General features: G+C 43.4%; 1 protein-coding gene across 2 annotated transcripts in view; it reads right to left on the reverse strand.

Moving 5' to 3' along the window:
* The window catches only part of RSPH3 (radial spoke head 3), a 49,402-nt gene extending 36,567 nt beyond the window's left edge, over positions 1–12,835 (reverse strand). Inside the window, exons 1-3 of one of the 2 annotated variants that reach the window (XM_088451750.1) lie at positions 12,729–12,835; positions 11,210–11,373; positions 7,603–7,690 (exon numbers count right to left, since the gene is read on the reverse strand). In XM_088451750.1, coding sequence (XP_088307876.1) covers positions 7,603–7,690; positions 11,210–11,322 — 201 coding nt within the window. In that variant the 5' untranslated portion in view covers positions 11,323–11,373; positions 12,729–12,835. Of the gene's footprint in view, positions 1–7,602; positions 7,691–11,209; positions 11,377–12,728 lie in introns of both variants that reach the window. The other variant, XM_088451749.1, reaches the window with a different exon arrangement.
* Positions 12,836–13,730: the final 895 nt, after the last annotated feature.

The following is a 13,730-nucleotide window of genomic DNA, read 5'->3' on the forward strand; positions in this document are numbered from 1 at the left end:
CATACACAGTTATGGCGGCACACTAAGGACACATTTAGAGTTAGAAGCACCAGCTGAAGGGTAACATTTGGTTTTTTTGCATGTGGGGAAGATGCTGCCTTCTTTTGCATGTAGTACACATGAACTGGGCAGCTTCATTTTACACTACAATTTAGAGTTGAGCTAGGTCGTAGCCTCTTTCCAAATAAATCTGTCTGCACATTTTAGATTTGACCCCCCTGCAGTGTAACATGGTTTTGTGAAGGTTAAATGTTCACAGATACACATAAAAATATCTGAAGTTAAATATATTGCTTCACAAGCAATGTTCTGATCCCGATATCATTGTCTATAATGTGGCATATTAACAGCAACAGTGTGACTAGTAAGGTTGAATGCCAGAAACAGAAAGTCCTTCGCTAAATAAACATAAATTATTCGTATTATATTTCTTACTGATACAACCATGCTATAATTCACAGGGCTGTACAATATTACTTTGCATAGGTTGACATAAACACATGATGGACATTCAGAGAGGATCCTAATGGAGAAATTATCATAGTTGAATGACCATTGAAGTATTAACGTTAATTAGGGATGTGCGCCGGACCATTTTTGGCGGATTTGGATTTGGATTTGGTTCTAATTCGTCATCCGGCTTTGGATTTGGATTTGGATTTGCCAAACTGCGGTGACTGGCTTTGGATTTGGATTTGGATTTTTTGCCAAAATTGGCAAAAAAAGCTAAAATTACATAAATTGGGCTTTTTTTTCTTCCTAGAGTGTTATTTACCTCAATAACATTAATTTCCAGTCATTTACAGTCAATTTAGACCACCTCACAGCTTAAATTATTCGTTTCACCATTATTGGCCAAAGGTTGCAGTGAGCTGACTGGTGACCAAGCGTCAGAGCAGCGGCGCAGTGGCACAGACACCACAGTTTAAAGCACATCTATGAAACTATGCCACACAGCAGTGGCAGAAATGAAAGGTAGTGCTAGATGGAATTGTCCTTGGGCCCTCCCACCCACCCTTTATGTTGGATCTTAAAAAGGACATGCACACTTTAACAAACAAAGCATTTCAGCGACAGGTACTGCCACTTTGTGGCTGAAGTGCTTGGTTTGTTTGGGCCCCCACAAAAAAATCTTCCAATCTACTAAAGGCAACAGGTCTACAGTGGCATGATGTCACCATCATTGCCATCCTCACCCTCATCAGTGTGTACATCATCCGATTCCTCACACAATATCAGTTCATCCCCGCTGGAATCTACCATTACAGAAGTATCTGTACTGTGACGTGATTGGTGGGAAAGGTTTTCCTCGTGAAATTTCCAGTTCATTTTAATGAACATCATTTTTTCTACATTTTGTGGAAGTAGCCTCCTTCGTCGTTCACTCACAAGGTTCCCGGCTGTACTGAAAACTCTCTCCGAGTACACACTGGAGGGTGGGCAGCTTAAATAATGCAAAGCCAGTTTATACAAGGGTCTCCAAATTGCCTTTTTTTTCTTCCAATATTCGAAGGGACTCTGTGACATGTCTACGTGTATGGTGTCCTGAAAATAATCCTCCACCATTCTTTGGATGGTAATCGTATTAGATGGAGTTGCGGTAGAGGTGTCACTGGTGTTGGGCAAATCTTTTAGACCCGACCAGATGTCAAAATGTTGACTTGACTTATCTGCATCACCACTGGGTCTTTTGGAAAAGGTGCATTTTTTTCTGGCTGCTGCTGCAGAAACCGAAGGAGACGTCATCGTAGTGCCATGTGTCACTTCAGCTGCCAACTTGCTCACCAGGAGCGCTTTGGTTCTTTTAAGATCTGGGTCAGTTGTAAAGAAAGACACAGCATATGACTTGAACCTAGGATCAAGAATGGTTGCTAAAATATAATGATCAGATTTCAAGATCTTGGCCACCCGTGGATCCTGGCGAAGCGAACAAAGGACTTGATCTATCAGTCCAGCATACTTTGCGGAATCACTTTGTTTAATATCATCCTTCAATTTCTCCAGCTGCTTTTCCAAAAGCGAAATCAGGGGAATCACCTTACTCAAGCTAGCAGTGTCAGCACTCACTTCACAAGTGGCAACTTCAAATGGTTTGAGCACCTTGCACAAGACAGAAAGTACTCTCCACTGTGCTGGGGTAAGGTACATTCCCCCTCCTCTCCCAATGTCATGGCTTGTCGTATAGCTATGGATGGCTTTTTGCTGCTCCTCCATCCGCTGAAGCATATACAGGGTTGAGTTCCACCTCGTTACCACTTCTTGCTTCAGTTGATGGCAGGGCAAATTAAACTGCTCTTGCAGGTGCTGCAATCTCCTGCACGCTGTTGCTGAATGCCGAAAATGTCCCGAAATTTTTCGGGCCACAGACAGCATCTCCTGAACGCCCCTGTCGTTTTTTAAAAAACCCTGCACCACTAAGTTTATTGTGTGAGCAAAACAGGGGATGTGTTGGAATTCACCCAGCTGTAATGCTTTCACTATATTTGTAGCATTGTCAGAAATCACAAATCCTGAGGAGAGTCCAAGTGGGGTAAGCCATGTTTCTATGACATCTCTTAGTTTTTCTAAGAGGTTGTCAGCGGTATGCCTCTTATTGAATCCGGTGATGCACAGAGTTGCCTGCCTCTGAATGAGCTGGTGTTGTTTGTTAGATACTGCTGCTGCTGAAGGCGATTCACCCACCCAGTGGGCTGTCACAGTCATGTAATCTTTAGTTTGTCCACTACCGCTTGTCCACATATCTGTGGTTAAGTGGACAGTGGGTACAATAGCATTTTGCAGACCAATAATTAGGTTCTGTTTAACGTCCTGGTACAGCCGAGGAATGGCTTTTCGGGTAAAATGAAACCGAGATGGAATTTGGTACCGGGGACACATGACCTCAACTAGCTGTGTAAATCCCACTGCATTAATTGAGGATATTGGACGCAGATCTAATATTAGCATAGCTGTCATGGCGTCAGTGATCCGCTGTGCGACAGGGTGAGAGCTGTCATACTTGCTTCCCCTTGCAAGAGATTCTTTAACAGTCAATTGTTTTTTTGGTATACTACTAGTAGTCTTCTTTGTCCACTTCTGGGATGAAGATCCACCAGCAGCAGCAGCAGCAGGCCTAGCGCTCAAAGATTCAGTTTCTTCTGAGGTGTCCTGGAAATTGGAGGAGTCACCGTGACTTAGCACTAATAAATTGGATGTTGTACTACCACTGATCATTCCTGAGGATATTGAGGAGGAAGGTGTTGTCGGTGGAGATTGCAGGTGCTGGGATTTAGTAGAGAGAAGGCATCTAGCTAATGCTGGACTGCTTGTTGTTATTTTTTTTGCAGTAGTTTCTGTTATCAAACACCTGTCATGAGCTCGCTGCAGATGACGTAATAGCGTAGAGGTTCCTAGATGTTTAACGTCCCTACCTCTACTAACTGTGGTCTCACAGAGGCTACAAATGGCTTGACAAACGTTGTCAGGGTTTGGGTAAAAGTAATTCCACACAAAAGATGTGGATTTCTTGGTTCTATGCCCAGGCATGGCAATGGCCTTCTTATCTTGGCCAAGAGCTGCTTCCACTGGTGCCTGACTTATACAAATAATATCCTCATCCTCAACATCCTCATTAGTGCCAGCATCAGCTGCACATATATTCCTCTCATCCTCTTGCAATTCCACGGTGGCATCCTCAATTTCTATGTCCTCGGCAATACTGCTCATCCCCACAACTACAGATGGAAAAGAAACTGTGGAGGGCGGCTTCTCTGAAAGGTCAGGCTTACACATAGAAATGCCACTTGTGGACCCACTTAGACTCTCCTCAGGGATTTCTGACATTTGTGTTTCAAAAAACACAGTTTGTTCGACTGCCTTATTGGTTTTAAATTTTTTCACACTTCTATAGTCTGATTGAAAAGGTCTTTTATCATCACGAGAGGCACAAGATGCCTCACTGACAGCTGCAGAACCACCACTCAGAAATAAAGGGCAAAGCCTGAGTCTTTCCTTGCCGCTACGTGTGGTGAATGGTATGTTGCCAATTTTCTGTTTCTCTGCAAAAGTAGTAGTCTTTAGAGGTTTTTTTTTTGTCTTTACCCCTGTAAAATCTAAATTTTTTGATTTCAGGTTCCCTAAGGTTTTAAAGCCTCTACGCCCTTGAGCATCAGCTTTAGATAAAAGTGATGGACTTCCAGCCGCTGCAATGCTAGCATTTACATGTTGTTTCTGCTCTAATCTCAGTTCATTCTCGTGATCCATATTACTTTATCACTATGAACTGGAGTCACAGAGCTTGTATACACACAGTGGGCTATGCCCTTTCACGGAGCTTGTATAATAGACACAGTGGGCTATGCCCTGTCACGGAGCTTGTATAATACACTCAGTGGGCTATGCCCTGTCACGAAGCTTGTATAATACTCAGTGGGCTTATGCCCTGTCACGGAGCTTGTATAATAGACTCAGTGGGCTATGCCCTGTCACGAAGCTTGTATAATAGACACAGTGGGCTTATGCCCTGTCACAGAGCTTGTATAATAGACACAGTGGGCTTATGCCCTGTCACGGAGCTTGTATAATACTCAGTGGGCTTATGCCCTGTCACGGAGCTTGTATAATACACTCAGTGGGCTATGCCCTGTCACGGAGCTTGTATAATAGACACAGTGGGCTATGCCCTGTCACGGAGCTTGTATAATACTCAGTGGGCTTATGCCCTGTCACGGAGCTTGTATAATACTCAGTGGGCTTATGCCCTGTCACGGAGCTTGTATAATGCACTCAGTGGGCTATGCCCTGTCACGGAGCTTGTATAATAGACACAGTAGGCTATGCCCTGTCACGGAGCTTGTATAATACTCAGTGGGTTTATGCCCTGTCACGGAGCTTGTATAATAGACACAGTGGGCTATGCCCTGTCACGGAGCTTGTATAATACACTCAGTGGGCTATGCCCTGTCACGGAGCTTGTATAATAGACACAGTGGGCTATGCCCTGTCACGGAGCTTGTATAATAGACCCAGTGGGCTATGCCCTGTCACGGAGCTTGTATAATACACTCAGTGGCTATGCCCTGTCACGGAGCTTGTATAATAGACCCAGTGGGCTATGCCCTGTCACAGAGCTTGTATAATAGACACAGTGGGCTATGCCCTGTCACGGAGCTTGTATAATACTCAGTGGGCTTATGCCCTGTCACGGAGCTTGTATAATAGACACAGTGGGCTATGCCCTGTCACGGAGCTTGTATAATACACTCAGTGGGCTATGCCCTGTCACGGAGCTTGTATAATAGACACAGTAGGCTATGCCCTGTCACGGAGCTTGTATAATACTCAGTGGGTTTATGCCCTGTCACGGAGCTTGTATAATAGACACAGTGGGCTATGCCCTGTCACGGAGCTTGTATAATACACTCAGTGGGCTATGCCCTGTCACGGAGCTTGTATAATAGACACAGTGGGCTATGCCCTGTCACGGAGCTTGTATAATACACTCAGTGGGCTATGCCCTGTCACGGAGCTTGTATAATAGACCCAGTGGGCTATGCCCTGTCACGGAGCTTGTATAATAGACACAGTGGGCTATGCCCTGTCACGGAGCTTGTATAATAGACACAGTGGGCTATGCCCTGTCACGGAGCTTGTATAATACACTCAGTGGGCTATGCCCTGTCACGGAGCTTGTATAATAGACCCAGTGGGCTATGCCCTGTCACGGAGCTTGTATAATAGACACAGTGGGCTATGCCCTGTCACGGAGCTTGTATAATACACTCAGTGGGCTATGCCCTGTCACGGAGCTTGTATAATACTCAGTGGGCATATGCCCTGTCACGGAGCTTGTATAATACACTCAGTGGGCTATGCCCTGTCACGGAGCTTGTATAATAGATACAGTGGGCTATGCCCTGTCACAGAGCTTGTATAATAGACACAGTGGGCTATGCCCTGTCAAGAAGCTTGTATAATACTCAGTGGGCTATGCCCTGTCACGGAGCTTGTATAATACACTGAGTGGGCTATGCCCTGTCACGGAGCTTGTATAATACTCAGTGGGCTTATGCCCTGTCACGGAGCTTGTATAATACACTCAGTGGGCTTATGCCCTGTCACGGAGCTTGTATAATAGACACAGTGGGCTATGCCCTGTCACAGAGCTTGTATAATAGACACAGTGGGCTATGCCCTGTCAAGGAGCTTGTATAATACTCAGTGGGCTATGCCCTGTCACGGAGCTTGTATAATACACTCAGTGGGCTATGCCCTGTCAGTTGTCATGGAGCTTGTATAATACAGTGAGTAGTAGAGTACACATACACACAGTGGGCTTATTATGCCCAGTCACAGAGCACACACAAGGGCTTATGCCCAGTAAAGTCACAGAGCACTGCCTACTCTAATCTATCTAACACTAGAACAGACAGCGCACTAGCTAACTACCTAACTACGCGTCACGCGAGAAATGGCGCCGACTGCCGGGCGCCGCGCCTTTTTATTGAGGCCGAACGTCACTCGGCTCTCGCGAGAATCCGACGCCGGACGGGTGACGTTCGGCCTCGAGGTGGAATCCGAGTCAGGCGGGAACACCCGAACTTGCGTTCGGGTGGACTCGGATTCCACCTGTTCGGAGAGGTTCGGATTCCTCAGAATCCGAACCGCTCATCACTAACGTTAATACAATTTATCTATTTATTAAGACCCCCCCTCTAAAACAAAGAGTATCTATTGTTGCTCATCGCTGGGATAGAAAATGTATTTTTGTGTTATTTACCAAACAAAGTCACCGAAGTAGCTGAGCGATTGTCACCTCCCAGACTACGCTGGCTGGCAGCAGTAAGAGTAGCCTTACTGATCGGCTGGCGAGTCAGAAGTCTATGAGCATGCATGAGACAGCGTACCAGCTCCCATATGCGTACTGGAACTTTAAGCCCAACATGCTAGATTTATTAAAACTAAATAAAATACAGTTTGTTAAAAAATAAAAACGAAGCAATTGAAAAATAGGGTTAAAAAAAAGAAAACAAATGCAACATTTTAATAATTAAGCATTTGTCATTTGGGCGCCCCCACTTAATACCATACTGAGAAGATGTTTGCACAGGAGGTCCCGTTGTGCTCTGATAAATTGGCAATAAACTCTAAATACTGCAGGATTTAATTTGAAATGATTTATGTCTTAATATATATTTATATAGCATATAAACATAGCATTTGACAGTAGATGAGAACCACTTGACTCATCTAGTCTGCCCTTTTTTTAACCTTATGGTAACCTCAAACCCAATATGATCCTAGTTCCTTGTAAGGCTATCCTTATGTCTAACCCAAGCTAGAATTGCTCTATTGTATTAGCCTCTACCACCTCTGATGGGAGGCTAGTCCACTTATCCACTACCCTTTCTGTGCAGTCATTTTTCATCAAATTTCCCATATAGCGCCAGGAACTTTGGTAGAATAGCGCAGGAATTTGAGGTACCTTGTCTGAGGTGCGTTTTCAGGGAATTGTTAAATATCTCCCAAAAACTGCTACGGTAAAATGGATGTGATTCTTGTGTGAGAAGTAGTAAGACAAAACAGCTTAGAAATCACAAACAAAGCACTGCGTGTTCTGCTTACCAGAGGTAACATATGCTGGGCATAGGTATTGCCTCGCACCACTCTTGGGTCATACATAATGTTTCCATAATTATAGGTCTCTTCAAACCTGAAACAAAGCAAACATACGCATTCCTTATATGAGAGCCAGAATGGTCATACTATGTAATCTCTTGTGAGCATTATAGGAACACACAAGTAAGGGGGCGATTCAGGGTTATCGGCTTACCATTGGCCACACCATCGGACATCTGCTCTATGACGGGTGCACAATGTCCAACTGAACATGGCTGCCGGTTTCAGTGCAACTGAGTCTTTAAACACAGTCTCCCAGTTACCATCCAGAAACGCCCGTCGAAATTGCAAGGACCTGCATGCAATTTCGATCTGCGTTTGTGCAGTAACCATCGGACGCATGTGCAGTGCAGCTGAGAAGCATGTGCAGAGGGAAACAATCGGCCAATTGCTTCCCTGTGTCCACCTCTGACTCACCCCTTAAGGATCTATTTACCAAACAAGTCCTATTTTCCATCACCAAAAAAAATATTTTCTATTTTTTTATTTTTTTTTATTTCCCTGATGATACTGGCTGAAAACAGAAAGCAGTGACTTGCCACATAGCGGCCAATAATGGTCCCCACTCCTCCTGTGCATACTTGCTGACGTTAAACGGGCTCCCTCCAGGAGTTTCCTGTAAGGAGCATCCAGCTCTGATGTGCGGGAGAGGGATGGTGCCACTATTACTTCATCATGGTCCTGCCCCTTGCTCTTCAAAGATGTGATCACTGTATTGTACTGTGGGGGTGGGGCCATGATAAAGTGATTCAATGTGTATTGCGTTATCCAACTCCTTGGTCTCCTAATTCACTTGGTAGGTGGGCGTCATGAAAGAGATGGACCAATTCATATTTTGAAATATATCTTTCAGATAGAGTAAAACTAAAGAAAATTTCCATTATGAAATGCTTCAATTAATAGTTAGGTCCAAGAAAAACTTTTCTGTTCAGGCTCTAGAGCTTTTTATTTTATTATTTTTACATTCACTGTAAAAATTGTAGTTTCTCAACTATTCCAAAATACAAATATGGAAAGGATGCATTGTGTCTATTATACAACGAAAAAACAAATAGCATGTTTCTATTTTACAATAAACGACTGAAAATGTGTTTAAAAAACAAAACAAAACAGTGGTTTAGATAAACTATGTTCTAGCTAGTGGCTCAGTCATTGGCATCTTACTAACCAATAATGCTCATATAGTATAGGGTGGGATGAGGCAGTGTGAATTAAGTGCCATGAATGATATCTGTCATAGTGCAGCTGATATAAAAAAAGTGCAAATAATATGGACAGTGCCAAAGCATAACAGCTGAATGACTGTCATTGATTGTGGAATGGAGCTCAGCAGCACTGTAGCATAATGTATTTTTATTTGATATAACTGCGGGTACAATTAGTACTGCAGAAGTGAGTGGCACTGTCTGATATGTTGAGGTTCAGAGATTTTTCGGCACAGCAGTATTATTATAGATCAGAAGGGGGAGATAGTGTAACACATTAACAAGTGTCACTAGCAGATCTATGTCGGGCTGTGCTTGGGTGTTAGTGCAAAAGAATGTAGCTTATGCCAAATTCACACTGAAATACGGATTCTGACTGCCGGGTGGATTTGCTGGATCGAGGGACATAATTCCCGGGTCTCCGACCCTGTTTTTTTGCAGGGTCGGAGACCCGGGAATTATGTCCCGGGATGACCCTTTCACACAGGTAAAAAAATCTGTGTAGTTCAGCAAATTACCGTGTAAAAGTGATTTACCCGGTAATTTAATTTTCAGTATAAAGGCTCGATCCGGCAAATCCACCCAGCATTCAAAAGCCGGGTAAAACCCTTTATTTCAGTGTGAAAGCGGCATAAAACTAATTTACCCGGTAATTTCATTTTCGGTGTGAAAGGGGTATTACAGTCACATTTATTTGGAAGATACTTCACTGGACTCCAGTTCCAGCAGTCTGACTCTGGAGCTGTTAGATCAGAAAAATACAGCATAAACACTGTGTACACAATCAGAGATGGATCTTCCAAATTGTGGTTGCAATAGAAAATGAGGCAAAATTACTGTTTTTTGATAACACTTTTTTTATACCACTTGTTTTCCTTTAATCATAAACCCAGGATTAATCCTGTTAATCCTGAAACCCAGAGATTTCACAATGGGTCCGGATTGGAATCCGTCTACAGGGTCCTGGTCCCCTTTGATGTATCAGAGAAAAATAAGACTGTGGTCAATTAGCTCCATTCTATTTGACTGCCAACTAGGGATTGGACATCTGCATTGATGCTTTGCAAACATTGGCTCAATCCTATTAGTTGCAAGTTTGCTGCAGGACCCAACTTGCACTGCGAGTAACATTTGCATTTCAATTCCAAAGGTGTATTGCGTTTTCAGAGGAAATTCAACTTTTTTTGGGAGCATCCCCTGAGCAGGTGAAAATCTTTATTTTAAGGTAAAAGTGTCAGGACACAATGAAGAACCTCTGATACACCCTGCCCAATGAAGGGTTTATATAGCATAATATGACTAATAAAGACATCAATGGTGATTTTCTAAAAAAAAAAAAAAAAGAGACGGTATCCTCTCCTAGAAACTTTGTTGGCCCTAATTTCAAATTAAGCCCCTATTATAAACCTTTAATTGCAAAGTGTTTAAGTGCCAATTCTACACCTCATTGGGCATCACCAATGTTTTTATTTTTAAGGATTTAAAAAAAGCAGTTTATTTATTAATTCACTTGCCATTTGAAAACATTTGACATGGATATCTACCTCCATTTTGTGAATATTTCCGTGGAAATTGATACAATTTTACTTTATCACTGGCATGTTTAATAGGCACTTTGGGTTCATGAAGTCCACCCAAGCAAACAAATAATAAAATAAAATAAAAATGTCAATATCACTTATGACAAACTGGAGTGATAATGACACAGTCCTTTCATTTTAGCCTGCACAGGAATGGATCCCATGAATATCTTTTGTCTATGCATTACACAGGTTCTCAAACTCGGTCCTCAGGACCCCGAACAGTGCATGTTTTCCAGGTCTCATCACAGAAAAACAAGTGAAATAATAATCTTGTCTGTGGATCTTTTATAATGTGTCGGTGAGTAATGACTACACCTGTGCAGCTGCTGGGTGACCTGGAAAAAATGACCTGTGTGGGATCCTGAGGACAGAGGGCCTGATTCAGAGTTGGGAATAGAGAGAGAGATAGCACTTAACTGTGTACCTGGGCAAGCCATGTTGCAATGCAAGGGGTGTAAATAAAAATTTTTTTGCATGTAGTGTAAATACTGGCTGCTTTTGTATGTAGACCACAAATACTGCACAGCTTTATTGTTACACTGCACTTTAGATGTCAGTTTGGACACCTCCCTCCCAAATCTAAATCTCTCTGCACATTTTAAATCTGCCCCACCTGCAGTGCAGCATGGTTTCACAAAGATGATCAGTTGAGAGAGATATCTCTCTATTCCCAAGTCTGAATCAGGCCCAGAGTCTGAGAGCCACTGTTCTATTATTTTGGAGAATCTTGTTGTGTTTCATACAATACAGGGATATTACACTCACATTAGTGGCTCTATTCCTCGATACTTTCTGCGATTTTGAACAACCCTTGGATGGCTGGAGAAAGTGTACGTTCCACTTCCCATTTCCTTCTGGTTGGTCAATACAGACGTCATGGCTGTATCTTTTTAGTTTTTCCTAGTGGTTTTTTCATACAACCAGGGATGCTGCTAAACAGAAGACTTTGTGTTATCAACTGCATAAGACAGCATGCAGAACCATGTTGGTTTGTCAGTATAATGATATCAAAAGGTGTTATAGATCTCATTCACTTAAATTGTAGATTATATTCACTGTGTATTGTATGGGTTCTAATTAGGATTAGTACTGTGTCGGCATTATGCCGTCGGCGTTACACTGTCCACATTGTAATTAACGACATTGTAACCATAGAACAAAATAACTGCTTCCCATCTTATGAATATAGTATATCCCACAGTTCTATGAAGACTATGTACAGTATCTATTGCTTAAATATATTGTACATAAACTTGAATATGAGGAAAATATTGTGATTTATGGGCCTGATTCAGGTCCGGACAGTATTGCACAGCCGCAAGGAAGCAGCTGTACAATACCGTCCAGCAAATATTAAAATACTACAGAAGGCGTCTATAGGAAGCAGGCACCTCCTGACAGCAATAGTGACCATAGACGCTGCCTCAGATCACAATAATCGGTCGCGATGGCGGCAGCACCGACCAGTCTGAGTAGAAGCTTTCACGCATTTGCAGTAGCAAAACATTGCTCAACTACGTAAATATTGGAACTGCGTCAATCTCTGAATCAGGCCCTAATGCGGTAATTACACACAAATTCATGTGCTTTGGTAGTAGATCTACTTTTTAAACGTTTACAATGTGCAAAGTTATTAGCTTGGGACAAATACTATCTATCTTACTTCAATTAAGCAATTCTACATAAATATCATTATCAGCAACCCCAAGTTTATGGTATGGTAACAGAAAAATGTTAACCATAGGTAGACAAGGGTCACTAACATGACATAAACAAATAAATGCACATGATGAGAATACGAAACACATGCAGAGAAGCATCTCTAGAATAAGAAAAGATCATTAAAGCAGCATAAACACCAGTGTGCTTTTATGCAACATCTAAGAAAATCAGAGGCATGAAATAGAACATTTAAGAAACTTCTTCAGAAAATGTTTAAATACGGAAACAGAAATCGGGAACTATGTCATCTGTGTAGCAGCAATACGGAGAGTGTATACGTCCAGAAAGTAACTTTGTCATCGCATATTTCCCCCTTATATAAAGCATGTGAGTGCTCGGAGTGAGAGCAGCATTGCTGGATGGAGCGTCTCCGCCAGTGCCCGGTGCCTCCCCTGACATGCACAGGTAATAGGAGCAGATCACTCATCCTACACGTGTGAGAGCCAATAAGCCAGAACGATATTTCAGGTACACAGGAGGGTGGATGTCAAACATATCCCCATTAAATCTAGTGCATGTGACACCGTCACCCCGGGTCCCCTCACCATCCGCCCTCACATACCGCTGTCCCAGGCTCCGGGCTCCTCTATGGACAGGGATCAGCTCTGAGAAGTGACAACAAAGCTACAGCGTTCCTTAGTGACCGGTTACCAGGGACACCGCTCTCCATAGAAATTGCCGCATTTTGTCATGTGGCCACTTTTTTTTCTACAAAGCTTAATTGAAAAAAAAGCAGCAACACATAACACGTCGTGTTACATAGTTGCCAAGTCCGCTTATAACAAGCGGAATTGGGCTTCTTTTTTACCCGAGTTGCTTGTTTGTTTTTTTATTAGGGTTGCTTGTTGCTTGTTTTTGGGCTTGTTTTTTTTGGTTCGTTGCTGAGGCACCCGAGGGGGGGAAAATAGAGAGCAGTGGACAGGGTTGCTGCTATTTCCTATGTGGCTAAAGGACCTCTGTGACGTATCCACCACGTGATCGCTGCAGGAGGCTGGACCGCTCCTGTGTTACCATCCACTAGGGCATAGAGGGAGAATATATATTTGTGGCGAGCGCAGCGAGCCACCATGCCCAAAGCGTGGCAAGCGCAGCGAGCCATCGAGGGGACACTTTTGGTCCCCCGTTAGCATCCCCGCCCCTCCCCCTTTCAGACCGGGTCACGTGGGTGTGACGTCACAGGTCCATCAGCCTTGTATAGTCTAGACCTAACCCAGTGGACAGGGTGAAGTTGGAGGGGGCAGGCAAGAGGGAGAGGTAAAATAGATGATGGAAATGAGGCAGGTACATCTGGGTGAGTTAAAACTACTGAGGCTGTTAAAGAGAGGGGATAATGGAAATAGGTGACAGGTATGAAGGAGGTAAAGAAGAGGGGTGAGAGGAATGGGGAGTCAGGTAAAGGATGATAATATGTCACCCGATCCTGCTGATCGGGCCAACATATCGTCCTCATCGGCCAGTGTGTACCCACTATGCACGACCCTGCGCACTCCCACGGGTCGTCCATTGGGGTCGTTCCGTTGGCCTGCATGTAAGGCCAATGGAACAACCCAGATGCCGACGCTTG

Source organism: Taudactylus pleione, unplaced genomic scaffold (genome assembly GCF_031769625.1).
Source record: "Taudactylus pleione unplaced genomic scaffold, aTauple2 ptg000006l, whole genome shotgun sequence".
NCBI lineage: Eukaryota > Metazoa > Chordata > Amphibia > Anura > Myobatrachidae > Taudactylus > Taudactylus pleione.